The 24,327-nt window shown below is 43.0% G+C and overlaps 1 protein-coding gene across 7 annotated transcripts; it reads left to right on the forward strand.

Moving 5' to 3' along the window:
* Positions 1-2,247: 2,247 nt before the first annotated feature.
* C6H14orf180 (chromosome 6 C14orf180 homolog) lies at positions 2,248-23,673 on the forward strand. Of its 7 annotated transcripts, none has more exons than XM_086894171.1 (8): positions 2,248-2,507; positions 3,668-3,735; positions 5,516-5,641; positions 12,687-12,787; positions 13,570-13,727; positions 17,405-17,531; positions 19,267-19,293; positions 22,014-23,673. In XM_086894171.1, exons 5-8 carry the CDS (start codon positions 13,710-13,712, stop codon positions 22,214-22,216), a joined length of 375 nt encoding a protein of 124 aa, XP_086750297.1. In that variant the 5' UTR covers positions 2,248-2,507; positions 3,668-3,735; positions 5,516-5,641; positions 12,687-12,787; positions 13,570-13,709; the 3' UTR covers positions 22,217-23,673. The 7 variants fall into 7 exon arrangements, with proteins under 7 accessions (XP_086750297.1, XP_086750296.1, XP_086750295.1 ...); XM_086894170.1 differs by having other exon boundaries at positions 2,282-2,507; positions 3,626-3,735; positions 13,620-13,727; XM_086894169.1 differs by having other exon boundaries at positions 2,296-2,507; positions 13,620-13,727.
* The last annotated feature ends 654 nt before the right edge of the window (positions 23,674-24,327 follow it).

Here is a 24,327-nt window from a genome sequence, read left to right on the forward strand (position 1 = left end):
CTGGCTGTTCAATGAGTCTCCCTCTGCTTTGTGGAACTCACTAAACCGTACATTTCTTCTGTCAATTTGCACCAAACCGTCCCTGAATGAGCTGCTGTGAGCTTCATTCACTGAGCCAACCGTGGGACACTGCTTAGATTAGATTTTAGGAAGGAGTTCTTCACTCAGAGGGTGGTGTGGCAGTGGAACAGGTTGCCCAGAGAAGCTGTGAATGCCCAAGCCCTGGAAGTGTGTAAAGCCAAGTTGGATGGAGCTTTGAACAATTTGGAATGTTGGTGGAAGGGACCACTATCCATGGTGTGGAGGTAGAAATTATATGGGGTTTAAGGTCTCTTCCATCCTAAGCCTCCCCATGATTCAGTGACCTGTGAAGCCTGAAATAGGCCCAAAATTCTGTCACTAAATTTTGCTGTTGGTCCCCAGACCTCTTTCAAGAGCAGAAGGGCTCCACAGAGGCATTAGAAGAAGCAGGAGGGTGAAAACTCCACTGTTTATTGCATGCTGCAAAACGCTGTTATCTGAGGTATTCTCCTGCAGCACAGGTCCCATTGGCTTCTTTAAAAAATAAATAAAATTATGCTTTCAGCAAATGAACATTCTGGTTAAAGAACAGATGAGTTTCAGAGGTGACCTGGTGGCTCTCCACAGATGCCAGCACAGATGCCAGCAGAGCTGGGCATATTTAATCAGATTGAACACTAGGAAGGAGGGACCCACACGCTGTCAGTGCTGGTCAGCAGTGGTGTCAGTGAGACTGGCACAGGGGATCTGGCCTTGGCCTCTCTCTGTGCTCAGCCCATGGACCAGGAGCAATGCCTGGGGCCTGAGAGCAAGAGGCCACCTCTCCATGGCACAGCCACCAGGCAAGGGGATAAAAGCCAGATGGAGAGCCCATCCATCTTTTAATAACCAGCATTGTAGCTACTCGGAGGCCTGGAAGGTGACAAAGCCATCATAGTTATAGAACATTTCCAGCTGACATTTGCCATGCTGTGACTGCATCATCCAAACCTAAAAATTTCATCACACAACACCACCCTCAGCCATGGCTCCTACCAGGAGAAGTTCAGATTAGAACTTCACAGTCTGCACTGAAAAAAAGCAGAGCTATCACAGGGCTGGTAAGGCTAAGGATTTAGCCTATTTTTATTCTCTTTCTCTTGTGTCCTGCATTTGAACAAGGGTTGAATTCTTGGTAAGATGAAGGGTTCAGCATACAGCACACATTTCTGTGCTGAGTTATTACCTCTGGTTTCTGGAGAAAAAGTGTCCCCTGGGATGTTTGACAGGATATAATGTCTGACTTGATGATGGAAACAAAAGAAGTCCTCTCCATGGCAGATTTAGTCTCTTGAATTCACTGATAATGCACTCTCCTCCAATAAATCAAAATTCCACTTCACCCACTCAGATGTCAGTTCTGTGCACTGCTGACATGCATGGAAATGCAAAGCTCCCATAAAAGTAAAAGAAAATGTAAGTTATGTTCTGATAAACAAAGAGAGTTCAGAATGGGGGGGAAAGCCTTGTTTTACAATTAAAATTAACTCTCTGAAACACAGTAACAGAGAGATTGAAACAGAAAGAGGTGCAGGGCACATGCAGCTTACCTGGGGAGTTCTGCACTGAGGCTTCAGTACAGGCTCAGTTTTCCTTTTGGGAACCTTTCCTTGCCTTTCCCCTTGCAGGTCAGAAAACTCACCACAGAGAACTCACATTCAGTGCAAGGTCACCCCAGAGAGATCTCCCCCTCCCCTGCCTCCTAGCAATATGTATTAAAATTTCATTCTGGCCTTCAGGAAAAGCAATTTTCTCTGCCTTAGTGTAGGGTAGGTGTGATCCACCTGTCTGGTTGGAGACATCTGCATCAGTCCTCCCTGTTATGGAGAGAGGAAAAGGCACCTACAGGATAGGATTCACCCACAGCTTATTTAATTTTAGGGTTTAAGATTAGTATGGATAAATTGGCCCTAAATGCACTTGTTTGTCTCCCTTGACTGTAATGGGGTGATGTTCTGAGCTGTGGGACACCTGCATGGCAGCAGATATCTGAGCAGCTGAATCCTGACTTTGCAGTTACTGAGGGAAAGTATTTCCTGGGGTGGGGGAAACCCCACACAGGGTGCAAGTGCTCATGGTTTTGCTCCGTCCAGATGAGCAAGGATTTGCTAATTGGCTGACACGAAGGGGAGCCGAACTTTCTTTTTGGATCTTTTCCACTTTTTGCTGGTGAGCGTGGGAAGAGGCAGGAGAGAAAGGAAGGGGGTGCTGTGCTTAAGGCAGGAGAGCTCATTTGTGATAAGAATTTTGGGAAATACACAGAAGCCCTGGCCACTGCAGATAGAGCACTTGAACCCTCAGAGCCTGCAGCTCCCAAGGCAGCTGAACACGATGAGCACCCAGCACTGAAACCACTGACACTGGCTCCTGCATGAACCCATCCCCACCCAGAGAGGAACCCAGACCATGTGTGCTCAGCTATATAAAGCTCAGCTATCTGCCCTAAGGTAGGCACTGTGGCTCCCTGCAGAAAGCTATTAGCTGCCCCCTAGCCCAGAGAAGGGGTTATCAGCTCATCTGTTTCACAGCTCTTGGAATGGGATGAGCGTGGTGCTCCCTGTGACTGCCTGCACCTCTCCTGGCTGATTATTCCATTTGCTAAGGAGGATAAATGCCTCTAAATGAAACTCACCAAAACGCTGAGAGCACTTTGAATGCTCCCTGTAGAAAGCAGATTGAGGGCAAATTTAGCCCATCCACGCACAAGATGGCAAGCCTTGCTTGATGGGGAAACCCTCTGTTCCTTCCTATTATCCCAGACCTTGCAGGGAGCCTGGGAGGGGATGGGGCCTTCCCAGTTCTCAGTGAAGGGAGTCTGGAGCTGGAAGCCCAACAAGCAGAACAGGCTGAGGAAAATCAGGCTGTGCTAATTTATCCTGGGGTCTCAGCTCTCCCTAAATCAGCAGTATGTACAGCCAGCCACAGACTGCTTGCATGTTCCTATATTAAACAAGAATGAAATGTTGACAGAAGAGCTGAATTTCATGCACTAATTCAATAAGCAGCCTGGCTGCAGAGATGTCAAATTTAAGTGTCACCCTTCCTCCAGCTGCCCCATTCCAGTGACAAAGTGGGGCACAGTCAGCTTCCCCCAGCACAGGGCAGGGTGTGCAGGAGCTGGGGTGATGTGCAGACTCAGGCACAGCCAAAATGCAAAATCCCTGTCCCCTCCACACACTTGCTTTGTTTGGGCAAGGAGCTGTTGTGCGTGACAGATGAGAGCTGCAAAGCAGGCAGGTCAGCACTGTGGTGAGGGTCAGTGCTACTTCAAAGGCTGGAAATGCTCTAATTATAGTGTTGGGAAGGCTGGAAGCTGCCAGGTTCGATATGGGAATAATGTGACAAGGGAATTGCAGAGCAAAAACACTTGTTGTTTTCTTCTTGGTCCCTTAACTTAGGGGACAAAGCCCTTGAGGAAGGAAAAGCAAATTTAAGGTTATAATTCAGTCCAGAAACACTGAACATATATATATATATATAATTAGACAGAAAAAAGAAGTCAAGGCAGCCTTGTGTTTATTGCACTGGCTCCATCTCCTGTGCTTTTGGCACTGTGTGTTTCCAGCTGAGCTCCAGCCAGTTGACTGGGTGCTTAAATATCCTTCAGCAGGATAAACAGCTGAGGAAGCCCTGCTGCTCACTCACTCACTCACAGAGCCTTTGGAGGGTGCTCAGGCAAGTACATGGCTTTATACATATTGCACTACTCCTCTTTGCTGCCTGCTCCACACTCTGCTCTGCCCCACTGCAAAACTCTCACAGGGCTGCTGTTCGGTGTTACAGGATTTACAGCTGCATTTCCCACAGGTTTTATGATCTGATTATTCTTAGGGTGCTTTCCCTGGATAGTTGTGAGCTGCACAGCCTGCAGAAGCCTTTGCTTGAAGTGTCTCAGAGCAGTCACCTGCCCCTGGAAGCAGGGGAATTTTAGCAGGTGGGATGAGCAGTAAGTTGACCCCAGCACTCAGCTGTGCTCTTGCGTTTATGAGAAGGTGAGTCACTTTGCAAGCTGGTGCTTTTGTTTCCCATTCAGACAGAAAAATCAGTTCAGGGGCAGTTGTGTAACATATTATTGGACACTTTGACCAATACAGCAATCAGGAATGGGAAATTGATTCCTCAATATCCCTCACAATCCTTGCCTGCTGCTTGTCTGCACCAGCATTCCCCATGCCTCTCTGCTCCAGGGTCTCTCCATTTCAGAGATCCTCATGTCTCCATGACACACCTCCTCCTCCTCTCTGGTGCTTCAGCAACCTCTCCTCCAGCTACCTTTTTTCACAAGCTCAGTGGAGCATATTACCTCCATTTTCTTTCTCCCCCTCTCCTGGGATTCCTCCTGTTAATTACTTCAGCTTCAGCAGTTCCCCATCCCCTCTCCTGTGCCCACCACAGCAGCCAAGGCACTGCCTGCTCCCCCATGAGTAGCTCAGCCAGTGATTTCCCCCAGCTATTCCTGCTTAGGAGAAAGGTTATTTCCCATTTTTTTTCTGTAGTTATGCAAACATTCACATCATGTATGGTGGTGATTTTTATTTTTTTTTTAATTTAAAAAGTAGGAAAGAGTTGGCAGCCAGTATCTGGTGTAATGCCAGAGCACTGGAGAAACATTAGGGACAAGTTTTGATCTGTTTACTCTGATATTATTCCTCAGGCTGGGATCGATCACTTAGAATCAGAGACACTGTAAACAATTTGTGGTAAATACAGCTAAAATCAAATACACTGATACCCTTTTATTTTATTTTATTCAAGATAGAGTTTGGTCAAATCCAAGCCAAATTTATCCCAGATGTAACTGCAGTAACAGCAGTAAAGATAGGACAGAGAGGAACTCAGTTAGTTTGCTTTACCTTACCTTATTTATGGAAACTGAATTACTGCTAATGCAAGCAAAAGTGCAAGGGAGGGACAAGCTAATAGCAAACCCCCCTCCATGGTCACCATGGCTATTTGTGCTTTGTTTCACTTTATTTACAATTTACTAAGCATATTGACCACAGCTCCGTGTTTTGAAATCAAGAATGCAAAGAATCCATTTTTATTACTTTATTAACCTTTTTTATTTAACCTGGTAATAAAACTACTCAGCTGTGGGGTGAAGTCTCAATTAAAATTTCCCTCTCCAGGAGCCACAGAGCCAAAACCTCCAGCAGTTATCGAAGTTGGTTTCCCTGTGAAAGCTGTGCTCTGTTATCAGATTCTGTTATTCAGTACAGGGATCCCTGCTTTCCAGCAAGCATCATTTCAGGAGGTGCTCTGAAAGCTTTCGGGCTCTCCCAATGATTGCTTCGCTTTTCTTTCACAGCAATTACACTCTCTTCATTTAATTTCAATGGAAACTTTAGTGTTTTAGACCTTGCCCATGTAGCTGAATGCTCATCTCTGGATCTTATTTCCAGTCCTCAGGAGGACTGGTTTTGATGACCTAGTCTGATTACAGCATCTTTGACAGCTTTAAAGGAATTTGCCCGGGGGAAGAAGACAGCTGCTGCCCTGATGAGGGATTTTTCTGAGCAGGCCTCCCGAGCCAGACATGTCAGTGTGAGATGCTGCCCACGTTTTTCATCGTGACCAACAGGTACGTCTAAAAAAGGTTATGTTTTCTTGGCTGCACCGGCCAGTGTGGAGAGAGCCTCTCTAGTTAAACTGCTTAACCTGTTCCTGTCAAAACACTGCAGCTTCTTGGCTTCTTTTCCCTTGTGTTCTATCTGAAAACTGTGGGCCAGGTCTTTGTGCTGGTGTAAAGTGGCATTGCTCCTCCATTTCATACAGACTGCAGGGCAGGAACAGTCCCTTTGCCAGTGTCTGCAGCTCTTGTACAGCTCTGGTCTTAAACAAGGCTGATGAAATTGATAACATTATTTATGAACAATAGTAACCCTTATTAGGAGCTGCAGTAAAAGAACTTACCAGACTTTTTAGAATTGAAACAGTATAAAAGCAATATGGTAATCGGTTCCCCTAGAGCCCATTTTCTCATGAATGTTGAAAAAGAGATTAACAACATTTCAAATCCCAAACAACCCATTTTGCCTCCAAAAAGGAGGTCTGATCTGCTTAATATGGTATGAATCAGGAAAGCTTCATGTTCCCTTCCTAATGACATACCCAGTCCTGGGAATTAAACTATTTTCTCAGATAAAGTACCTAGAATGAATGGATCATGATTCAGATGAGTTTGTTTTGCAATAAAAGATTTTGACAAGTATCCGAATTTACAAAGTTCTAGATTTTCATCCTGGAGTACCTACTTTACTTTTTTGGGGAGCAAATATAATAAAGATTTCAGATAGAAAGGCCAGAATTACCACTGCATGAGCTGGGGTAGTGCCAACATTTAGGAGAATTCATCTCCAAGACATCTTCAGCCTTGGTTTTGTAAAAGAGAAAAGTAGATGGCTTGGAGTTCTGAGAGGTGTTTGGTACATGGAGCACCAACTTCTCCTCTCCAGTGCCAGCCTATTTCCACCACAAAATGCTACCCCAAAATCAAAATTTGAATTGACAAGCAAAGGTGACAGTTACCAATGCCACCTGCTCTAAATTCTCCAAATTCTCTTTTCCTCCTCTGTATTTTTTTATTTGTTTCATATTCCCTGGACAAAGCAAAACAAAAACAAACAAAAAACACACACACAAAAAAAAAAGGAGTGTAATTTTGCTGCCTTGCAGTTGTTTGATTTGGATTTGGTAAAGGCAAAGGAGCTGAAGATGTCCTTTCTGAAATGACAATGGAGAGCACAGAAAAGAGTAAACCTACCAGCTTTGATTAACCTGGCATCTCTTGGTCTAAATCTCTGACACTGATGCTGGCTCACACTGGATCCTCCTGAAAGACATGACAGAATGGTGGTTCCTGGAGCACCCCTTGCTTACAACCTTTTGATTTGGACTGTCAAATATTGAAGAAGCTGACACTATTTCCCAGTTCTGTCATATCCACACAGCAAATAACAAACCTTGCCAAAAGCAGGAGTGTCAGGAGAAGGTGTTTCAGATCTACAGAGGTGTCACAAAGGCAGGAGAGAACTTCTGGGCAGGAGAAGTGGTGGAGAAGACTTTTCCATCATCTTCACTTTAGAGCTGCAAAGAGCCTTTTGACCCAGTATCCTCCAGAATGAGTCTAATGTTTTCCCAGATTTCCAAAACAAAGGGATAAATGCTAACTATAGGTAGGAAGTACAGGATCACTCCAGTCTCAAAACTTCTCCCAGAAACACTTGCTGGAGTGGATATAATGCCTGAATGAGAGAATGCAAGACATTGCACTAGCTCTGTGTACACAAAAGTTTTGTCTTTGTCTGGGAAATGCCATGTAGTCAGAATCCCATCACAGACCAGGAGCTCAGCTTCCATGCTTCTCCCTTCAGGTACTTGCATTTCAGCATCTCCACCACTGTCCCATGGAGCTTCATTCCTTGCTTTTGCATTTCTCTGGCTTTAAAAGAAAAGTCAAAGTAATTTCTATTGTTTCATTGAGGAGACTGATTGAAAGGCTCATACATTTGAGATGATGAAAAATATACCGATGAAAACACTCCACATCAGAAAAAAAATGCTATTTGTTGAGGCAGAGATGATTCTGACCAACATAGTAATTTAAGCTGAGAGGTTTCCTGGTCCTGGACCAAATTTCTGATAAGAATGGGGGAGAGACAGCTGAGCTGTTAGAAGGCAGCTAATAAAGAAGCTGTGTCTTGGGGACATTGCACTTGAAGGTTCTGATTCAAACCTACCAGGGGTCAAACCTGGACCCTGTTTTCCCACTCTGTTCTCAAAGCACATCCTGCTCTCAGTATCCCATTGTAAGACACAAATTGTCCTGGTGTGAGCAGGATCCTACAACTCTCTTGAAGGAATGCCAAAGGATGCTCTGCTTTGGGATGAAAGCACAACTTAAATATTCAGCTTGCTTCTGCAAAACATAACTGGCTTTCAACCTGACTTATCTGTATACCCTGATGCCAACAAGTGTACTTTGATGTTCTGCCTGAATTTTCCCTTGCTTATTTTCTTTGCCTCAGCTTAAACTGAGATGAAATTGAATATAAGCTCCAGAAGCACTCAGCCAGCTTTGGAAATTGTACCAATTACTTTTTGTTAAACCTATTTGTTTTTCTCTGAAATCACCGGTCTCCAGGGCTTGGAGAGGTGGAGGAGAGAGACTTACATACTAATTAGAAAAACAAATATCATCATTATTAGACTTAACATTAATGTAAAGCAGCTGCCAATGAAGGATTTGCCACTTTCTTTTTATAATCTTTATCATCCAATATCATCATCCAAATGCTTTCCAATTCATGCTTGTTTTTTACTCATTTGGGCTTTTGTTACACTTCAATCTGCTCTTTTCTCTATTTTCTGTTCATCTTTCATGTCATTAATCTAATCTAATCCTCTTCCAAGGTGACACTGCGAATGGAGCTCAAGTGCATTTACATCAGTGCCGCAAATCACGTTATTTAGCTGCCTGTGTCTTGGTGCTTTTTGATTCCCATGGCTCCTTCCCTTCCCACTGCTGTCAGCCCTGCTTACTGCCCCTCTCAGGGCCAGTTTGGCATTAATGGCTGCCAGGTTCCTAAAATCCTTTTAAGGGGAGAGACAGTGGCTTTCAGAAGTCAACTGGAGTCTTCTGATACCTGGGATTAAAACAAGACCACTAATCCCCTTTTGAGGCTGTATCCAGCAGTCATGCTAGCTGGATTTCCCCTCAGGTCAAAGCTCACCTAGGAAAATGGGCAGAAAGCCCCAATGAACACAACATCAAGTGCAAAGTGATTACTGGTAAAATAGAACTCCTGAAGATAATTCCTCTTTCCCTTTTTCTAAGGGGTTTTCTTTGCATGTCTTTTCTCTTATGCCAGCTCAGATGTCCTCCTGCTGCATTTCTCCTCATTCATCTCATGGCTGATGGCAGCCCTGCCATCAACAGCAGCCCAAATGCTTTGGGCAGAAGTTACAGTTCCACTAGTTTTTGCTCCTAAACTACAACAAGTGTTTAACAAAATCTGACTCAGAATGACCTCACTCTCTCCAGCCCTGTCCATCTCCCACATCCCACATCAACAGGATGATTGATTTGGAAAGAGTGAGCCAAAGGCAGATATTAGCATTTGGTTCCTTGGTAACTCTTATTCAATCAATACATGTTTTACATTTTAGGTCCCAGTGGCAGGATGATCAGAACAAATTAGAAAATCTCAGGTGGAATAAACCTAATGGCTGTGGAACATTTCTAAAATAAAAATGCATGTTGAATCACAAATAATAACTTGGCTGCTATCTCTGGATTCTAATTATGAAATGGATGTGGAATAATTCTGTAATTATTTAGAAAGTTCATTTCAGCAGCCAGAAATTCTTTCTATGTTTACTATATATCATCACAAGCCCTCTGTGGTTTTTTGTAACATCTACCCGGAAAGACACATGAATAAGAGAGGCAATTTTAAGAAATGGAGACAGATCCATGCCTTTTATAAGTCAATGGACTCATGCCAGGGATAAATTGAGACCAAATTCCTCAACAGAGTTAAATCACTTCCAGTCAGTCCAAACAGAGCAGAGATTGCTCTGCCCTGCAGCAGGGATGTTCTCACCATAGTGCAAAACCCTACAGCACTTCTGCTCAGTGCTTCTATCTTTGCATTAGAAAAGAGGCCAGTTCAAAATCAGGAAAAACCTGTGCACAATGTGGATTTTAAACTGGTGCCACAGCTCCAGGAACATGATCATAGCTTTGAAGGACCTGCTATGTGGTCCCCCTGCACTCGGGGCTGGTAAGGCTGCACCTTGAATCCTGTTTTCAGTTTTAGGCCCCTCACTATGAGAAAGACATTGAGGTGCTGGAGTGTGTCCAGAGAAGGGCAAAGGAGCTGAGGAAGGGTCTGGAGCACAAGGTTTATGAGAAGCAGCTGAGGAAGCAGCTCCAGTTTCAACAGGAGAAAATGAGGCTCGGGGGACACCATATCACTCCCTACAACTACCTGAAAAAAGGTTGTGGATGGAGGGTGTTGGCCTCTTCTCCCAATTAACAAGAAATAGAGCAAGAGGAAATTACCTCAGATTGCACCAGGGGAGGTTTAGATTGGAAATCTAATTTTAAAATTAAATTTAAAATTAAATTTAAAATTAAGGAAACATTTCTACACCAAAAGGGTTGTCAAGCACTGGAGCAGTCTGCCCAGGGAAGCATCTGGGTCACCATCCCTGGAGGAGACATTTAGATGTGGCAGCTGGGGACATGGTTTAGTGGTGGCCTGGGCAGTGCTGGGTTAACTCACTGACCTTGAAGGTCAGTGAGACAAGTGACCAGGTTGGACTCACTGACCTTCGAGGTCTTCTCTAACCAAAACAATTCTGAGATTCTACATCTGCAAATAGGGCATTGGCTCTGCCTTCAGAGGTGAGCTCTGTTGTGGTGGATCAGATGGCCAGGTGCAGTAACACCACCCCTAATCCAATTTTCTCAAAGGTTAGCAATCCTAGGTGAATGGCCCAGGTCTGCCTGCCTGCATCAAGGGGGTACTGACAGATCTGTGTGATCAGTGCAAACTCCCAGCACAGGACAGTAATAACTAAAGGGCAAAGAGGTCCCTCTGGGAGGGTAATCCTGTGGGTCCCTCATGGGGTGACAGAGGGACTGTGGATGCTGCACTTGGCACTGACCACAACTGCACCTCCTTGGGGAAAAACACACCTGGGCTCACAGCTCTCTGGCATCACAGGAATTAACAGATATACAGGAAGGAAAACTGATTGCTTTCATCCTGGCTGGCTACACACACCAAGTGTTACCAGATCATCTTCCCATTCAGTGCTCTGCTTCCACTATGCTTTGTTGCTGATCTTTTTTTTTCACCAACTCCACAAAAACGCCCCATTTTGGACTGACCATCAGAAAACAGATTAATCATGATCCTTCTGGATGTGGAATGGAAACAGGCAGTCCAAAGAGCTGATTTTTGTCTTGAGGCCAGGATTTACATGGGGCTTTCTTTACTGGAAGGTTGAGGAGAAGAAACTGTGCTGTATGACATCTCATGGGTGTCCCATAACTTCCAGCAGTAAATCCATTTCTCCAGAGGCAGAAAAAGGAAGGCAGCAACAGCTAATTATACCCTGTGGGGCAATTTGCTGTTTTATTTCTTGGTGTACTCTCTGACTAGTGGAAAATCACTCTTGGCAAACACAAAACTTACCCTGCTTCCAAAAGGTGCGTCTCTAAATTATTAATCGAGAGTACACAGAACCGCGAAAGGTGGAATACTGAGCAAAGGCTCAACTGACACTCTGGAAGTTGAGGCAGATATGGAAGACTCCCCTCTAATTTATTTATTCCTTTTCTGTTCTGTTATCCTGATATGCTGCTTCCAGTTACCACTGCACCCCACACTGTATGGTATTACGTGATTTTGTTTTCAGATTGTTGGAGATAAAGTTACTTCATTATTAATATATATGCACTGTGCATATCCATAAATATTGAATATATACGTGTGTGTGGTGTGTGTGTGTGTGTAAACCTACTGGAAGTATTAATAGTTAAGATAAACGAAGTCCATTATTGCAATGAGTGACTATTTCTATGACCCTATTTGCAATAAAAGCAGATTCAATGATATGAGAAAATTGCTAGGTTTCAGAATAATTGAACCAGGCCAGACGAATCCCCACAAAGGCATCATTTACAAAATACTTTGCTTGTCTAAAATATTTATTCCCACAGAAGGAAATGGAAAAAGAGTTCATATGGTTACACAGCTATCCTCTGAGTGTAAAATTGTTTTATCATGTTATGTTTATGCCCTAGACATCTTCCACTGGGGTATTGCAGAAGAAATGCTGGCTGTGCAGTTAATTCCTTTGTGTGGACTGTTCATATTTTTTCTCTGAGAAGTCAATCATGTTTTGTTTAGGCATGTTTTGTTTTTCTGCTGAGCAAACACTTAAGCAACCCTTTTCTTGCTAAAACATGTTTGCATATACAATGTGCACCATTCAATGTCAGTGCTACACAGAGAGTTGAAATGTTTTTGCTTTCTCTCCTGTGTACTATGGGAAGTAGTGGATTCCTTAATAAAAATGTTGGTGTTGCTCTTTAAGGCTGCAGTATATTATTCGTGTTTAAGGGCTACATCAGGGGTTATAGATAATTTTAGTTTGTCTTTTATTGAAAGCCTGGATAGACCTTTACTATTAAATGTTCACAGCAAAATGATTCCAAGCAATCTACAGACAAAGAATTACTCCCAGCAATTATCCACTGAATAAATCTGAATAATGAATACATTCACAAAAGTCACTATCTATTTGTGAACAATTAGCTGAAAGAAATAGAGGTGACACTCACAAGCTAAATAATTCATTTATGAATTATTTGTCCAGCTTTGTTTCTGACATACATTGCATGAAATGAGATCAAAGCTTAGATGAAAAATTACTTTAAATGGAAGGACAATATTAAAGGAAATTCTTACAGCTTCTAATGCAGAAATCATTCCACTATAGTAACTATTATTTATTACCAATGATTTCAGAGGCTAGATAAGTTATTTTCCTGGACTTTTTTACTTCAGGCATTGGGTTGTGTTTTATTCCCAACATATGTCCAATTTTAGGTTGTTAAACTACAATCAAAAGCACTTAGCACGAATGGAACTGTCCCTGTCTTGAGATTTGAACTGCTGACATCTTTATCCGCTGAAATTTGAGTGCCCAGGTAACTACTAATTATTCAAGCATTTACAACCATTACTATCAATATAATTAGCACATCTTGAGATAAAAGTGAGGATGTCACTATGAAATTATCATTCCTGGCATTTAGATAGCAATCTTTCATGAAAACATTTATAAGCTGCCCAATTATTTTTCAATCAAATGAAGAAAAAAATTGTTTACATTTACAGGGAATCTAGAACTGAAAAGAAATCATTTCTAGCATCAAAAATTATAAATGTTGTCTCCATATGTCCATTTCTTGAATAAAATAAATCCCACCAACTTCTATATTGGTGGTTTTGTGGGATGTTTTGTTTGGTTTCTTTTTGAGAAATTACCAAAATGTCTTTAACCAAATACTTAGAAAACTGTGAAGCCTTCCTTTGAACAAAGCTGGGTTCAGTGAAAAAGAAATGAACGAGGTTTTTCATTCAGGTCTGAAAGCTGACAAGTGCATTGCCCCACTCTGCAGGAATAAGGGGCTGCACAAGACCTTCTCATGTGCCTTGCTGGGTGACACTACTGAAAATAAGCGAGACAATTCCCATGGACAAAGTCAAAGATAGATAAGGACTAGAGTTTGACTTCCCTAATCCCACCTTCATCAGTTTTGCTGGCCAAAACAGGCAGGTAAATTCCTTCTTACATGAATTAGAAGTGATTATCACAATAGGAGGGAGGAGGAGCCGGGGAAGCCAGGGACCATGGTTTGACAGGTTTTGTCACCTTTCTCTCTGGGGTCTGCTATAAACAAAATTTTAAAGACTGTCTTTTCCCCAGCAAAAAAACATCCTAGATATCCTGAAATAACTTCTGTGGAACACTCGCAGGACCCACCAGAGAGGGGATTTTGGGAGCATTTCACAAGGCCTGCGGCTGTGAGCTGGTTCCAGCATGAGGAAAAGCCCTCCTTCACCCCAATGCACAGGAAAGAGAAGGTAAGATAATCCTCTCTGGGAGGCTTTTAGATATAGTGCATTCGGTGGAGAGCCCTAGACCAGCCAAATCTGTTCCTCTCCGCGTGGAGATTGATATCACTAAGGGCAGGCTTGAGGTCAGTAGACTCATGCAGAGGCTGAGCTGCAGGAGGGCAGCAAGTCCTGAGGGGTCTTCTGACCCCACATCAGCCACAGAAACCTCCTCTGCTGCTCTGGCCCAGCTTTCTCTGGATCCCAACCCTTTCCATCTACTCACCCATTCCCCATATCCCTGAGAGGAAGTGAATAACTGGTGAAGCCCATAGAGCAGCTGTGCTCTCTGGTTCCCAGTGCCTGTAAGAGCATCTTGCAACCCTCTCTGCACTGCAGAACAAGTGACCACGACATGGAAATATCCATCCAATCATCTGCTAAGAAATCAAACCATGTACATTACACATGACACTTCAAATAAATAGTTCCAAGAAAAGAAAAAAAATATAAATGAAATAAAAAAAATAAAAAGCACAAGCTTGTTCTTCCAGGGATAGTAAACCAGTATGTTTCAGCAATCATGCCAGGTATTTTTAACTAAAAATTTTATATTTGATGATGCCCAGTCTTCAGCATATGACAAGGGGCTGTTAAAACCTCTTGAACAGTAAATCACCTCTCTTTCTATCAATAATCTTATTATAATATGAGTAGAAATGTCAAATGTTTAAATCCCATTTTATTACTATAATAATGGATTTAATTTGTAAAACATATAAAGTGAGGCCATAACTGTTCTGGAGGGAGATATCTGTCACCCCACTATATTTATATAATTTCCTGATGGCTTTACCCACATATTTTGAATGGAAGAAGGATTAAAAGCAATCCCACTTGAAAGATATTAGTGATTGGGAATGGATTCCAGGAAGAAAATCTCAGAAATGCAGCAACTGTTTTTGGAAAAGGCACCCTCAGCTTCACATTCACACAAAACAAACACGTAGGTGTTTATCTGTGACTGCTCCATTCAGGCCCTCTCCCGGTGCCAGAAAAGCCCTGCTTCCAGCTGCACAATCACTATTATCACTATGTGCTATTTTTGGCTCCTGAGTGCATCTCTCTTGGCGTCATCCTTCCCACTCCAGCCCTGGTACGAAGGGCGCAAACTCTTCTTTCCCCTCCCTCATCCTCCGCTGCCGCTCCCGTCTGCGCGGTGCCACAGAGGGGTCTCCGGACGCTTCTCCCTGGTCCTCCTCATTTTCCTGGGCAAGAGGCTTTCCCTCCAAAGCTTCATGCAGGAGGCTTCATGTTGGCATCCAGGGTACATGTCCCAAATATGTCCAGCCTCACTTTCTGATCCTAGTGGCGAGGAGCCACAGGTAAGTAATCTTCTGACGGGAGATGGAGTCCCTGTGTCCAGTGCCTGGAGCTTGTTACAAATGGGTTTTTTTAGGGTCATACAATTTCCCAGCTATCACTTTGGTAGGTTGCCAGCTCTTGTTGCAGTAAGTTGACACCAGATTTCTGTCTGAGGGGACAGTGCTTTGCTTGTTCTGACACTGCGTAGCTTTGATTTCCACAAGTTATTAAAGTCTAGTAAATATTGTAAAATTACTTCCTTTTGAAAGTCTTCCTTGGCTAGGTACTATCCAACCAGCTAGTTGTTCAATGATTTTCTCTTTTGACATGATGTCGCTGCTAAGTGTTTGGAAAAGCTCATCTGGACAACAGCTGCACTTGGAGTTATAAATCTCTTCAAATACAAGGTTCAGTTTCCTTGATTGTGCCACAGGAGAAGCCCTCATAGCTAAAGCTATAACCACCCCTAGCCTGAGCTGGGCTGTGTCTCCCTAAACCTGTTTCATTTTACACAGAATAATCAAATATTCATTATGTAAGTAAGTGTGTGTGTGTGGCTGTTGCAGAGTGATTGGGGTACTCACCTGGTAGATGAGAGACCCTGTTCCCAGTGACCGCTCCAATGAATATTTAAGTATTCCCTATTAAATATTCATTGGAGCAAGGGTAGGAGCAGACCTCTGCCACCCCCAAGGGAGCACCCAAACACCAAGCTGTAAAGTCATTCTTTCTTTCTTTAGGCCAATGAATATTTAATTATTCAAGGCCAAATAAGACAGCTTCAGTGGCAGAGATTGAGATTCCCCGCTCCCGTGTGTGCACCATAACTCAGATGATGAGGGCGTGTATATAAGATGTATTTTTACTTCTTTGGACTTGGAAAGAAGTGAAATCCATGTTTTCCATAACCTGGATGGAGCTTCCAGCTTCTTAGCTGGTGAATGAAAAACACAGAGCTCCAACACACACTGTCCACAGTCGTGAGACAGAGGTGATATGACCCCAGGATCAGAGAAAGCATCCTTATCAGTGATGAGATTGGTTTTATGAATCTCTCAGGAGAAGGAATCAAAGCTAAAGACATTCCTCACCCCACAGCAGTTCCTGCTGGCTATGTAATATGTTTTTTGAGGTTATCCAAAATGTGATGTGTAAAACCTGTTCATCCCCTTTACTCTGGGGTCTGACACCCCCAGATTGCAGACAGCAGGACCTAATCCTGATTCTGCAGTCCAGGGGGTGGGTGTGTGAAATGGTGAGTGTGGGGAAAGCATCCAATGAGAAAAGTCAAGGCAATGCCATTTAAAAATAATAATAAAATTATTTTTTTTTAATAAAAAAGCACAAAAGTAGTTAATTGAGGAATAGAAAGATCAAAACAAGGAGAAAAATTGAAGTAAGGAGCAGGCAATCACTGAGTGGGGGAACAACAAACAAGGGTGGAAACAGGGAGCAGGGACAGTGACCAGGAGAAATAAAACCTTTATCTAGCAGAGGAACAGAGTGGAGATATGGAAAAGGCTAGAGAAGAATATTTCAGTCTTAAAAATAAATTATTAAGAATGTCTACCCCTCACTTTGATCTTTGAAAAGTGGAAAAATTTCCACCTGCTCTCTACTGCCAGAGGGCAGTGGGTGTCTGAACCAAGGTTCTTTGGATTCACTTTGGGCAGTTGACTGTGTGATCATTCCCATGCAGAACAGTGAATTATTGCTGTTATTGAAGCTCTGTTTCTTGTAATCTCAAAGAATTCACAGCATTATGATTCTGTTGTTAAAGACTAAATGTGATTTCTAAGCAAAAATCAGAGCAACAGCATAATTGCTACATTGAAGTGCAAGTAAATTACCTTCTTGAACCCACCAGAAGTGTCCAAATCCAAGTCAGCTGCCTAGTCCCAGTTGTTGAAATGGTAACACTGCATTCTGAATGAAACTGCTTAGCTCAGAACATTTCAAAGGTGCTCCAAATGATATGGTTCATATATTTCATATCACATTTATGTTCCTCTAAGAACAGCCCTAGGCTGTTGAGCAGCCACCATCAGCAAATATTTGTTACAATTTAGGGAAACCCTTTCTGAAAATTTTGCTGTTCATCCCTTTAACTATTCTTTTCCCTGAGAATACAGCTTTAGAGCACTGCAGGTCTATGGCAATGTAGGAATATCCCTTTGTCTTGCTGTAAATATTGCAGTTGCCTGACTATGTCCAAGCAGATGTGTTACATATCATGTCCTTCGAGGGACACGGTAACAGAGCCACCAAAGATCAAACTTTCACCCAGATACATTAACCCTGTTTGAATGGCCACATGTTTTGTGTTTTGATGAACTCTTTAGACAGATGACAGTAGCTATCCTCCTTCCATTCTGAGGAAAAGGCCACCTGTGGACCAAGCTGTGGGGGAAAAGCGGAGAGCAGAGAGAAGGGTTCGATTTCGTGAGCCAGAAGAAGTCATTGAACATGGTATGCTCAAGTTATCAGGAATTTTGGCATGACCTTTCTGGCTTTTAACATCCACTCTGGCTGTCCACATCAGCTTCCCCCTCTGATAATTTGTGATTTTCAGCTCAGCATGGAGCAGAGGATGGATGATTTTTGCTCTGTGCTCTGCAGAACTGCATCTGGTCCCTTTGCCTTCCTGCCCTGGGAGGAGACAGACTCCTGCCTCACCCCCAGCTGCTGCCACAGCCCCAGAGTCAGCCCCCACAGGGATCACTGGAGACCATGGGCTTGGCCGGGCCCCAGGGCTACCCCAGAACAATGTTTCCACTTAGACCAAATTTAAACATAATTTTGTCATTTTGGTTAACTGGGATGCCACAGAATACAATAGCAGAGGTCTGAGCCTAGCAGCCAGGGTGTAATAACTTCTACCAACAAAGGCACCCAAGGCCTGACATAGCCAACAAAACCTCTGGTCTCCTCATTCATGAGCCAAAATATTGCAGGTAGGTCAACTGGGAATGACCTCCAGCAGAGGTCTGGCACAAGGATCTAGTTTGCACTTCTGCATGTGCTGTATGCCACACCAAATAATAACTGGTGTTACCTTCTCACTTTCCCAAACTCATCCAACCAAGAAAATTTTATTTATTGGTAGAGAACTAAAATTATATGGGTTTGATATGTCAGTTGATCAAAACACAGGTGCAGAATGGTAAAATTTCAATGTCAGCCACCTGTTTGGACTGCTACAGCTTCTGAAAATAAAGCTTGGCATCTGCTGGTGTGTCTAAAAACAGAACTCTTATTTATTTGGCAATACATTGTTTGGGATGCCTCCTGATGCATGAAGGGGAAACTGTTTCTTAATAAGCTTATTGTCATGGTCTGGGCTTTCCCACCAAAACAGAACTCCTGGAAAGACTCGGTGAGTCAACCTTAAATTCCTCAAAACTCATCTGGCTGCTCCTGAGCAGGATTCCAATGGGAATTAATAACTCCCTCAGCTCTCTGCCACAGTCCATGCCCACATCAGCACTGGGAATCCTGCAGTCTGTCCAGCCCACCCCAGGGGTCCAGGCTGAGCTCCCACTGGCTCTGGCTCCAGCAAAGCCACGCTGGAACTCATGTAGGGAGCTGCAAGCATGGAGAAGACTCTGACTCTTTTTCATGGACTCATGAGAAATGTTCCAACCCATAATTAGCATTCTGTGTTGCAAATAGTCTGTGATTTAGATTATTTGCTGTTTGCCCACACAATATTATTCACATTAAGGATGGTAAAATGAAGGTTTCTGGCACCACTGAAATTTTTCCGTTCTATGGACTTTTCATCCTGGATTGTGTCTGGGCCTTGGCTGCCAAGCAGACGCATTTCCAGGATTTTGTTGATGAAAGTTAGCCTGACAGTGCTTTCTTAACTTGCATTCTTTCAGCCTGCTGCTCTGAATCCTTTCCTTTCTAGGAATTATGTGGAATAGGGAGGGGTTTTTCCTGACCTCCCTGCAACAGCAGCAATCCTGCCTCTGAATTCTCACACACAATAATTTTCCCTCCCTTTCCGAAGTGCTCCTCCATCTGCATGTTTGCATGGATTGGGTAGGTCCCCACCCAGAGCCAAAGTGCTGTAAGAGGTTGCCCAGCATCTCTCAGGTGATGCAATTTCAGAGACACTGCTTGGTTCTGGCTTTTCTTGTGTACCCACTGCCAAGAGACCTTTCCAGGAGAGTAAGAACATTTTCATTCTGTTTTCTAGTCATTTCCTGCTGTGACTACGTTGTGGGTAAGTTGAATTTTTCACATTATAACTGTGAGCCATCCATAGCATTAACCTGAGTTTGATTTTCAGCTGGTGGGGTGCACTGTGCAAATATACCCTCCATTTACACAACATTTTGTGTTGTCAGTGGTTGTTGCTTTTTCTTCTCAGAGTAAGCAGCACAATGATGTGCTCTGGTGCAATTTTAAACAAGACATCTAGTAAGACAGATAATGGAAACAAAAATTAAATCCCTGAAGCTATTTTTAATTTAAATATAATTAATATATTTTTATGGCATTAGAATAGGTACAGGTTTCTCACTAAGATATGCAAGGAAAGCACCCCAAGCTAAACAATAGTTCTCCCCACTGAGTTCCACATGAGGGAAAGAGACAATTCATTTATATGCTGACAGCAGGGTAGAAATAATAAAAATAATTGTTTTTTTCTCTTTTCTGTTTGAGGCCTGGCAGCCTCACAGACCCTCAAGCTAATGAGTGTATCTGGATATTCTGATGGTGATCATTTCTAGAGCCCCTACTGTAGGCAGTGCAGCAAAGGGCAGAGGGGTACCTATATACATGTATATATGCACACACAGACCTATAGTTTTGGGAGGCCAAAAAGCCTCTCAAGCAGACATCCCCAAATCCCTCAGCTATTGCTGTTGTCCAGGAAGAAGGGCTGTATGCTCATGACAATGGAAGCATCATCTAGAGCTGTTTTGGGGCTAGAAACAGGGTACTACAGGCAGAAAAGGGCCCAGTGGAGAAGCAAAGATCAAATATTCTTCAGGGTGCAGTGGAAATGTGTATCCAGGGCAGGAACTGAAACAAAATCTCCTGTATCCAGGTCCAGTGCTTTTCTCAGATGAGTCGCCATGAGACTGGGCACAGGTGTGTGCTCTTCCAACAAGAAATTTAACTAACAAATTTAAGCTTTAATTTTCTAATTGTAATCTAGAAAAGCAAATTTGATTTTCAGCACCTAAATGTAGTGATGGACTGAAGCTGTTGTGAGCATAGTTCATCCCAATTTTGCAGGTGGAATTATTCTTCTGTATTATTATTATTATTTTCTGTTCATGGATAGAACATATTTCATAACTGAGAGGACATAGGGAAAACACACTTTTACATTTGAGATCATCCAGAAATTTCACATGGAAAGCAACTTGTTAAACCTGAACGGGTTACAAGCACTTCATATGAAAATGTTGATGTGAAAAGTTGTTCAGCTTCCACAGGAAGGTTTCCTTGCTCCCACGTGTGCTCATCAGCCGAGCCCCACGTTGGAAAAGGCAGGTGGGCACCCAGTCAAGAGCTGCAGCCTGTGGTGTGGGAAATCTCACAAGGGAAACACCAACTCCCAAGCCATAAATCTCTGAAAAACCAGAAAGTAGTGAGCAATTCCCTGGCTAAACACCTTCATATCAACCCTTCATAGAATAATGCCAAATAAACAAATTTATAAAATCTGAAGTCTGCACATGGATAATTTGCAAACAGAAAGAAGGGCTAAATTCAAATGAATAAATTACTTGCTGCAAATAACTCACTCAGATCTATTATGGGACATTGATTTGGTTTCTGGTTAGCTATAAAATGACTGCCTATTAACATTTTACCTTTTCCCCATACACTTTTTGATACATTATTATGTGTTTCTGGCTTGGTTTTATGACTTTTACCTTCCTCTCTGTACATCTGTATGACAGTTTAATTGACTGGTGTGTATTCCAGGGCTCGGAGTGGAAGCTAATTTAAATACGTTACAGCTAATGTTGGCCCTTTACCCATAATAATACACTCCACATTTTTATCTCCTTATTGATTATGTGCATATGGCAGGAAAATAGCTGCACAATATGGGTTTTATTCAGGCATGAATTTGGCTTTATACTGCATGTTTAATACTCTAAGTGCTTTATGAAATAGTGCCGACTGTACAATGGCCATGCAGGCAGACAGAGCAGCCAGATCTGAATCAAACTGCATCCCCAAGGCCCAGGGATGGATATGCAGGCAAGGACTGGGATGCAGCTGTCAGCAAGCTGAATGCAGCCCTCTGATTTCCACATGTGTGCTGTGCCCGACCCGAGGCACTTTAAACATATTTGAAAAATATTTTGAAGGCAAGAAAAATCTTTTCAGTACCCTCCTGCTGAAGAGCAAATGCAGAGGATGTCCTGGTGTAATTAGCAGCCATAGCAGAGTGGTTCACACCACCAGAGCTTTCTGGACATGACTCTTGGTTAATGGAGCCATGTTTGGGTTCTTTGCACAATTAGCAGGAGTCCCAAACAAGCTGACTTACCAGGGAAAAGGACAGAAATCTATAGCTTCTCTCTTTTATGGAGCATTTATGAATATTAAATAATTACACCAAGTAGCTTCATATTCTCCTAGTACTCAACATTTAGGGTAAAGATATAAAAAATAATTGCTGGAGAGGAAGTTAAGATCATGCATTAGCTATGCTAATCCTGTTCTTATTGTATATAATTAAACTCTTTAAATGCTCCATTAGATGATATCTCTCATACTCACCACCCTCCATCAGGAGGTGTGACTCACTACCACTTAACTGATGCCGACAGAAGTGCTCACCACCAGAGCCCTCTGTACCCTGCTGTTGCCAGAAAACTGGGACAAAGGCATCAGCAGGGGATCAAATTTGGGAAGTGTTTAAGATGGCACTAAAATAGTGCTGCTTTCTTTTTTCTCCTCATCACCGTTCAGCAGATGACAGGACATCATCTGGATTGCCTGTGCTCCTGTGGCTCTCGTTTTGTGCAGTGCTGATTCTTGCTGTGAGCCTCTACTACACCAGCATGAAGCAGGATGTCAAAGTCCTGGAGGAATTTCAATCCCGACTTGTCATCTTCTTCCTTCATATAAGACACGTTGCTCAGAGGTGCTGGACTTGGTTTATGAGGCAGTAGCAGCGTCCTTCAGCCTGACACTGCTAAGAAACTTCAGTGCAAAGCTCCCAGCCCACAGCAGCCACATGCAAGGAACACATGAGCATCCACCCCAAAGAGCAAGAAAATCACCCTGCTGTGCACCATCTGGCAAACACTTGTTCTCCTTTTTCCTTCTTTGTTGTTTGGGGTTTTCTTTCACATCAGTGAACATTCAAACTAATGCCTCCTCAAGTCTCCTAAGAATTATTTTGCGAAAGTTAAAATAAAGCTGAGCTGTTGCAGACACTGCTCTGGTGGTCAAAGGCTTGGCAAGCTGCTATATTTATATACCTGAAATGATTATTAGTAAAATCCCAGCTAACAGCTTTCTTGTTTCCCTTCATGCTTTGTTTTTCCTCCATGAGCAAAAGCTGGTTCTTAATGCTTCACTTGACTCCCAGCTGTGAAAAAGAACACGGAAACTCATTTAAACAGAAAATAGTTTATTTGCCTAACATAACAAATAGCAGCACTGGAACCCAGGTTAATCATCAAATCAGTATTTTAATCCTCTGGGTTTGATTCTGTCCATAAACCCCACAGGCTGACACACAAGATTTATGACAGTGCTTGTATTCAGACAGAGGTTATGCCTTCGTGTTCAAGGCCCTATATCATGGCAACATGGATTGCTTATGAAGGTGCTGGATGCATAGTTCCTTTATCACTCCATTGTCCCACCATAGTATGAATTTCTCTGAAAGAAATCCTTTCAATGGAGATCATGTGAAACAGTGCTCTTGGGTATCTGAGAGGAGAACAAATGACTGCAAGTTCGTGAGCTTCAAAGAACCGACACAACCAGATTTTTAGACCTTAGATTCTGCTCAGGTAGCACCTGATATGTGCTTTGGTTATTTTTTATGGTAAGATTGACATCAGAACCTCTAAGAGCTGAAGTAAAAGGGAAAAATAGGGGGGAAAAAAACCACTCCAAAGATGATGTCTGCAAGACCTTGGCCTATATTCCCCTTGCCACTGCAACAATCAAAAAGAAAATATGGTGCTTTATTTTTAGTTATTTTTTTCAAAAGAGGGCCATACATCTGCCCTTCTCCCAAGGACCCCAAGAACTTTTACCAGGAGAGGATAAACAGAAACACCACAGACAGCCTTTTCTTAGGAGAAGAGGGGTCAGCAGCTTGACTGAGAACAAGTCAGAAAAATTGCAGCCCAAAACAGAAAGTGCCTTCAGTGGCTCATGCCCCTCTTAGGCTGTCAAAGCCGCAGGGGTGGCACGGGGCAGGAGCTGCGTGGGGAGCAGAGGTTGCTCAGGGCTGGGAAGCAGAGGGTGCTGCAGGAGCTGTGTTTGGCACAGGGACTGTGTGCAGATCACTCAGGTACCCCAGCTCAGAGGGTAAGTCCCACCACTGCTTGCCTCCCCTCTCCACTGTCTCAGCCCTGCTGTTTAGGTAATAAAGAAGAAAGGTTTTAAACATGTGTGCTGGTGAATCTCTGGGGAAAACATTTAGATTGGTACATGGAGCTAGGGGGTCATTTCGACTTCTGTTTGCATTTTTTAATGTTAGTGGAGTTTTTAATGTCCAGGTTGAACTCTGGCAAATCAGTGGTGTTTCTTTTTGGCTCTGGGCTGACTCCTCTTAGGACTGTGAGAGAAAATGTGGAGGTGGTGTGAAGACCATATGTGTGCTCACCTTCCTGCACAGCTCCCCAGGAGATGGATAGAGGACCACCTTTCCACTAAGCCTGCTTTAAATGGAAAATGTCCACGTTCCTTTTCTTGGACCCAATTTATTAGTGTGAGAACTGCTATCACATCTGGGCTGTCAGGGATATTTAGCAGAGGAACAGCTATTTTTGGCTTTTGTGTTGGCTCTGTTTGGGACTGTTTTGGGCATGGGAAAAGGCAGCACTTGAGTTATCTTGAGACCACTGTTGAGGTCTCACCATGGCTTTACAAGGTCTCCCAGGTCAGGATTGTTTACAGTGGTCAGTCAGATACTTGGCAGGCAGCAGAAAGACAAATTAAATTTGCCTCAAAGCCAGAAGGTTTGAAATAAATAAAAGTTAAAACCTGGCAGAGCAGTGGCATCTTGTAGGTGAAGGAGCTGAAGCTAAGAAAGCCATTG

Source organism: Cyanistes caeruleus, chromosome 6 (assembly GCF_971803275.1).
Source record: "Cyanistes caeruleus chromosome 6, bCyaCae1.hap1.1, whole genome shotgun sequence".
In the NCBI taxonomy this organism is placed as follows: domain Eukaryota; kingdom Metazoa; phylum Chordata; class Aves; order Passeriformes; family Paridae; genus Cyanistes; species Cyanistes caeruleus.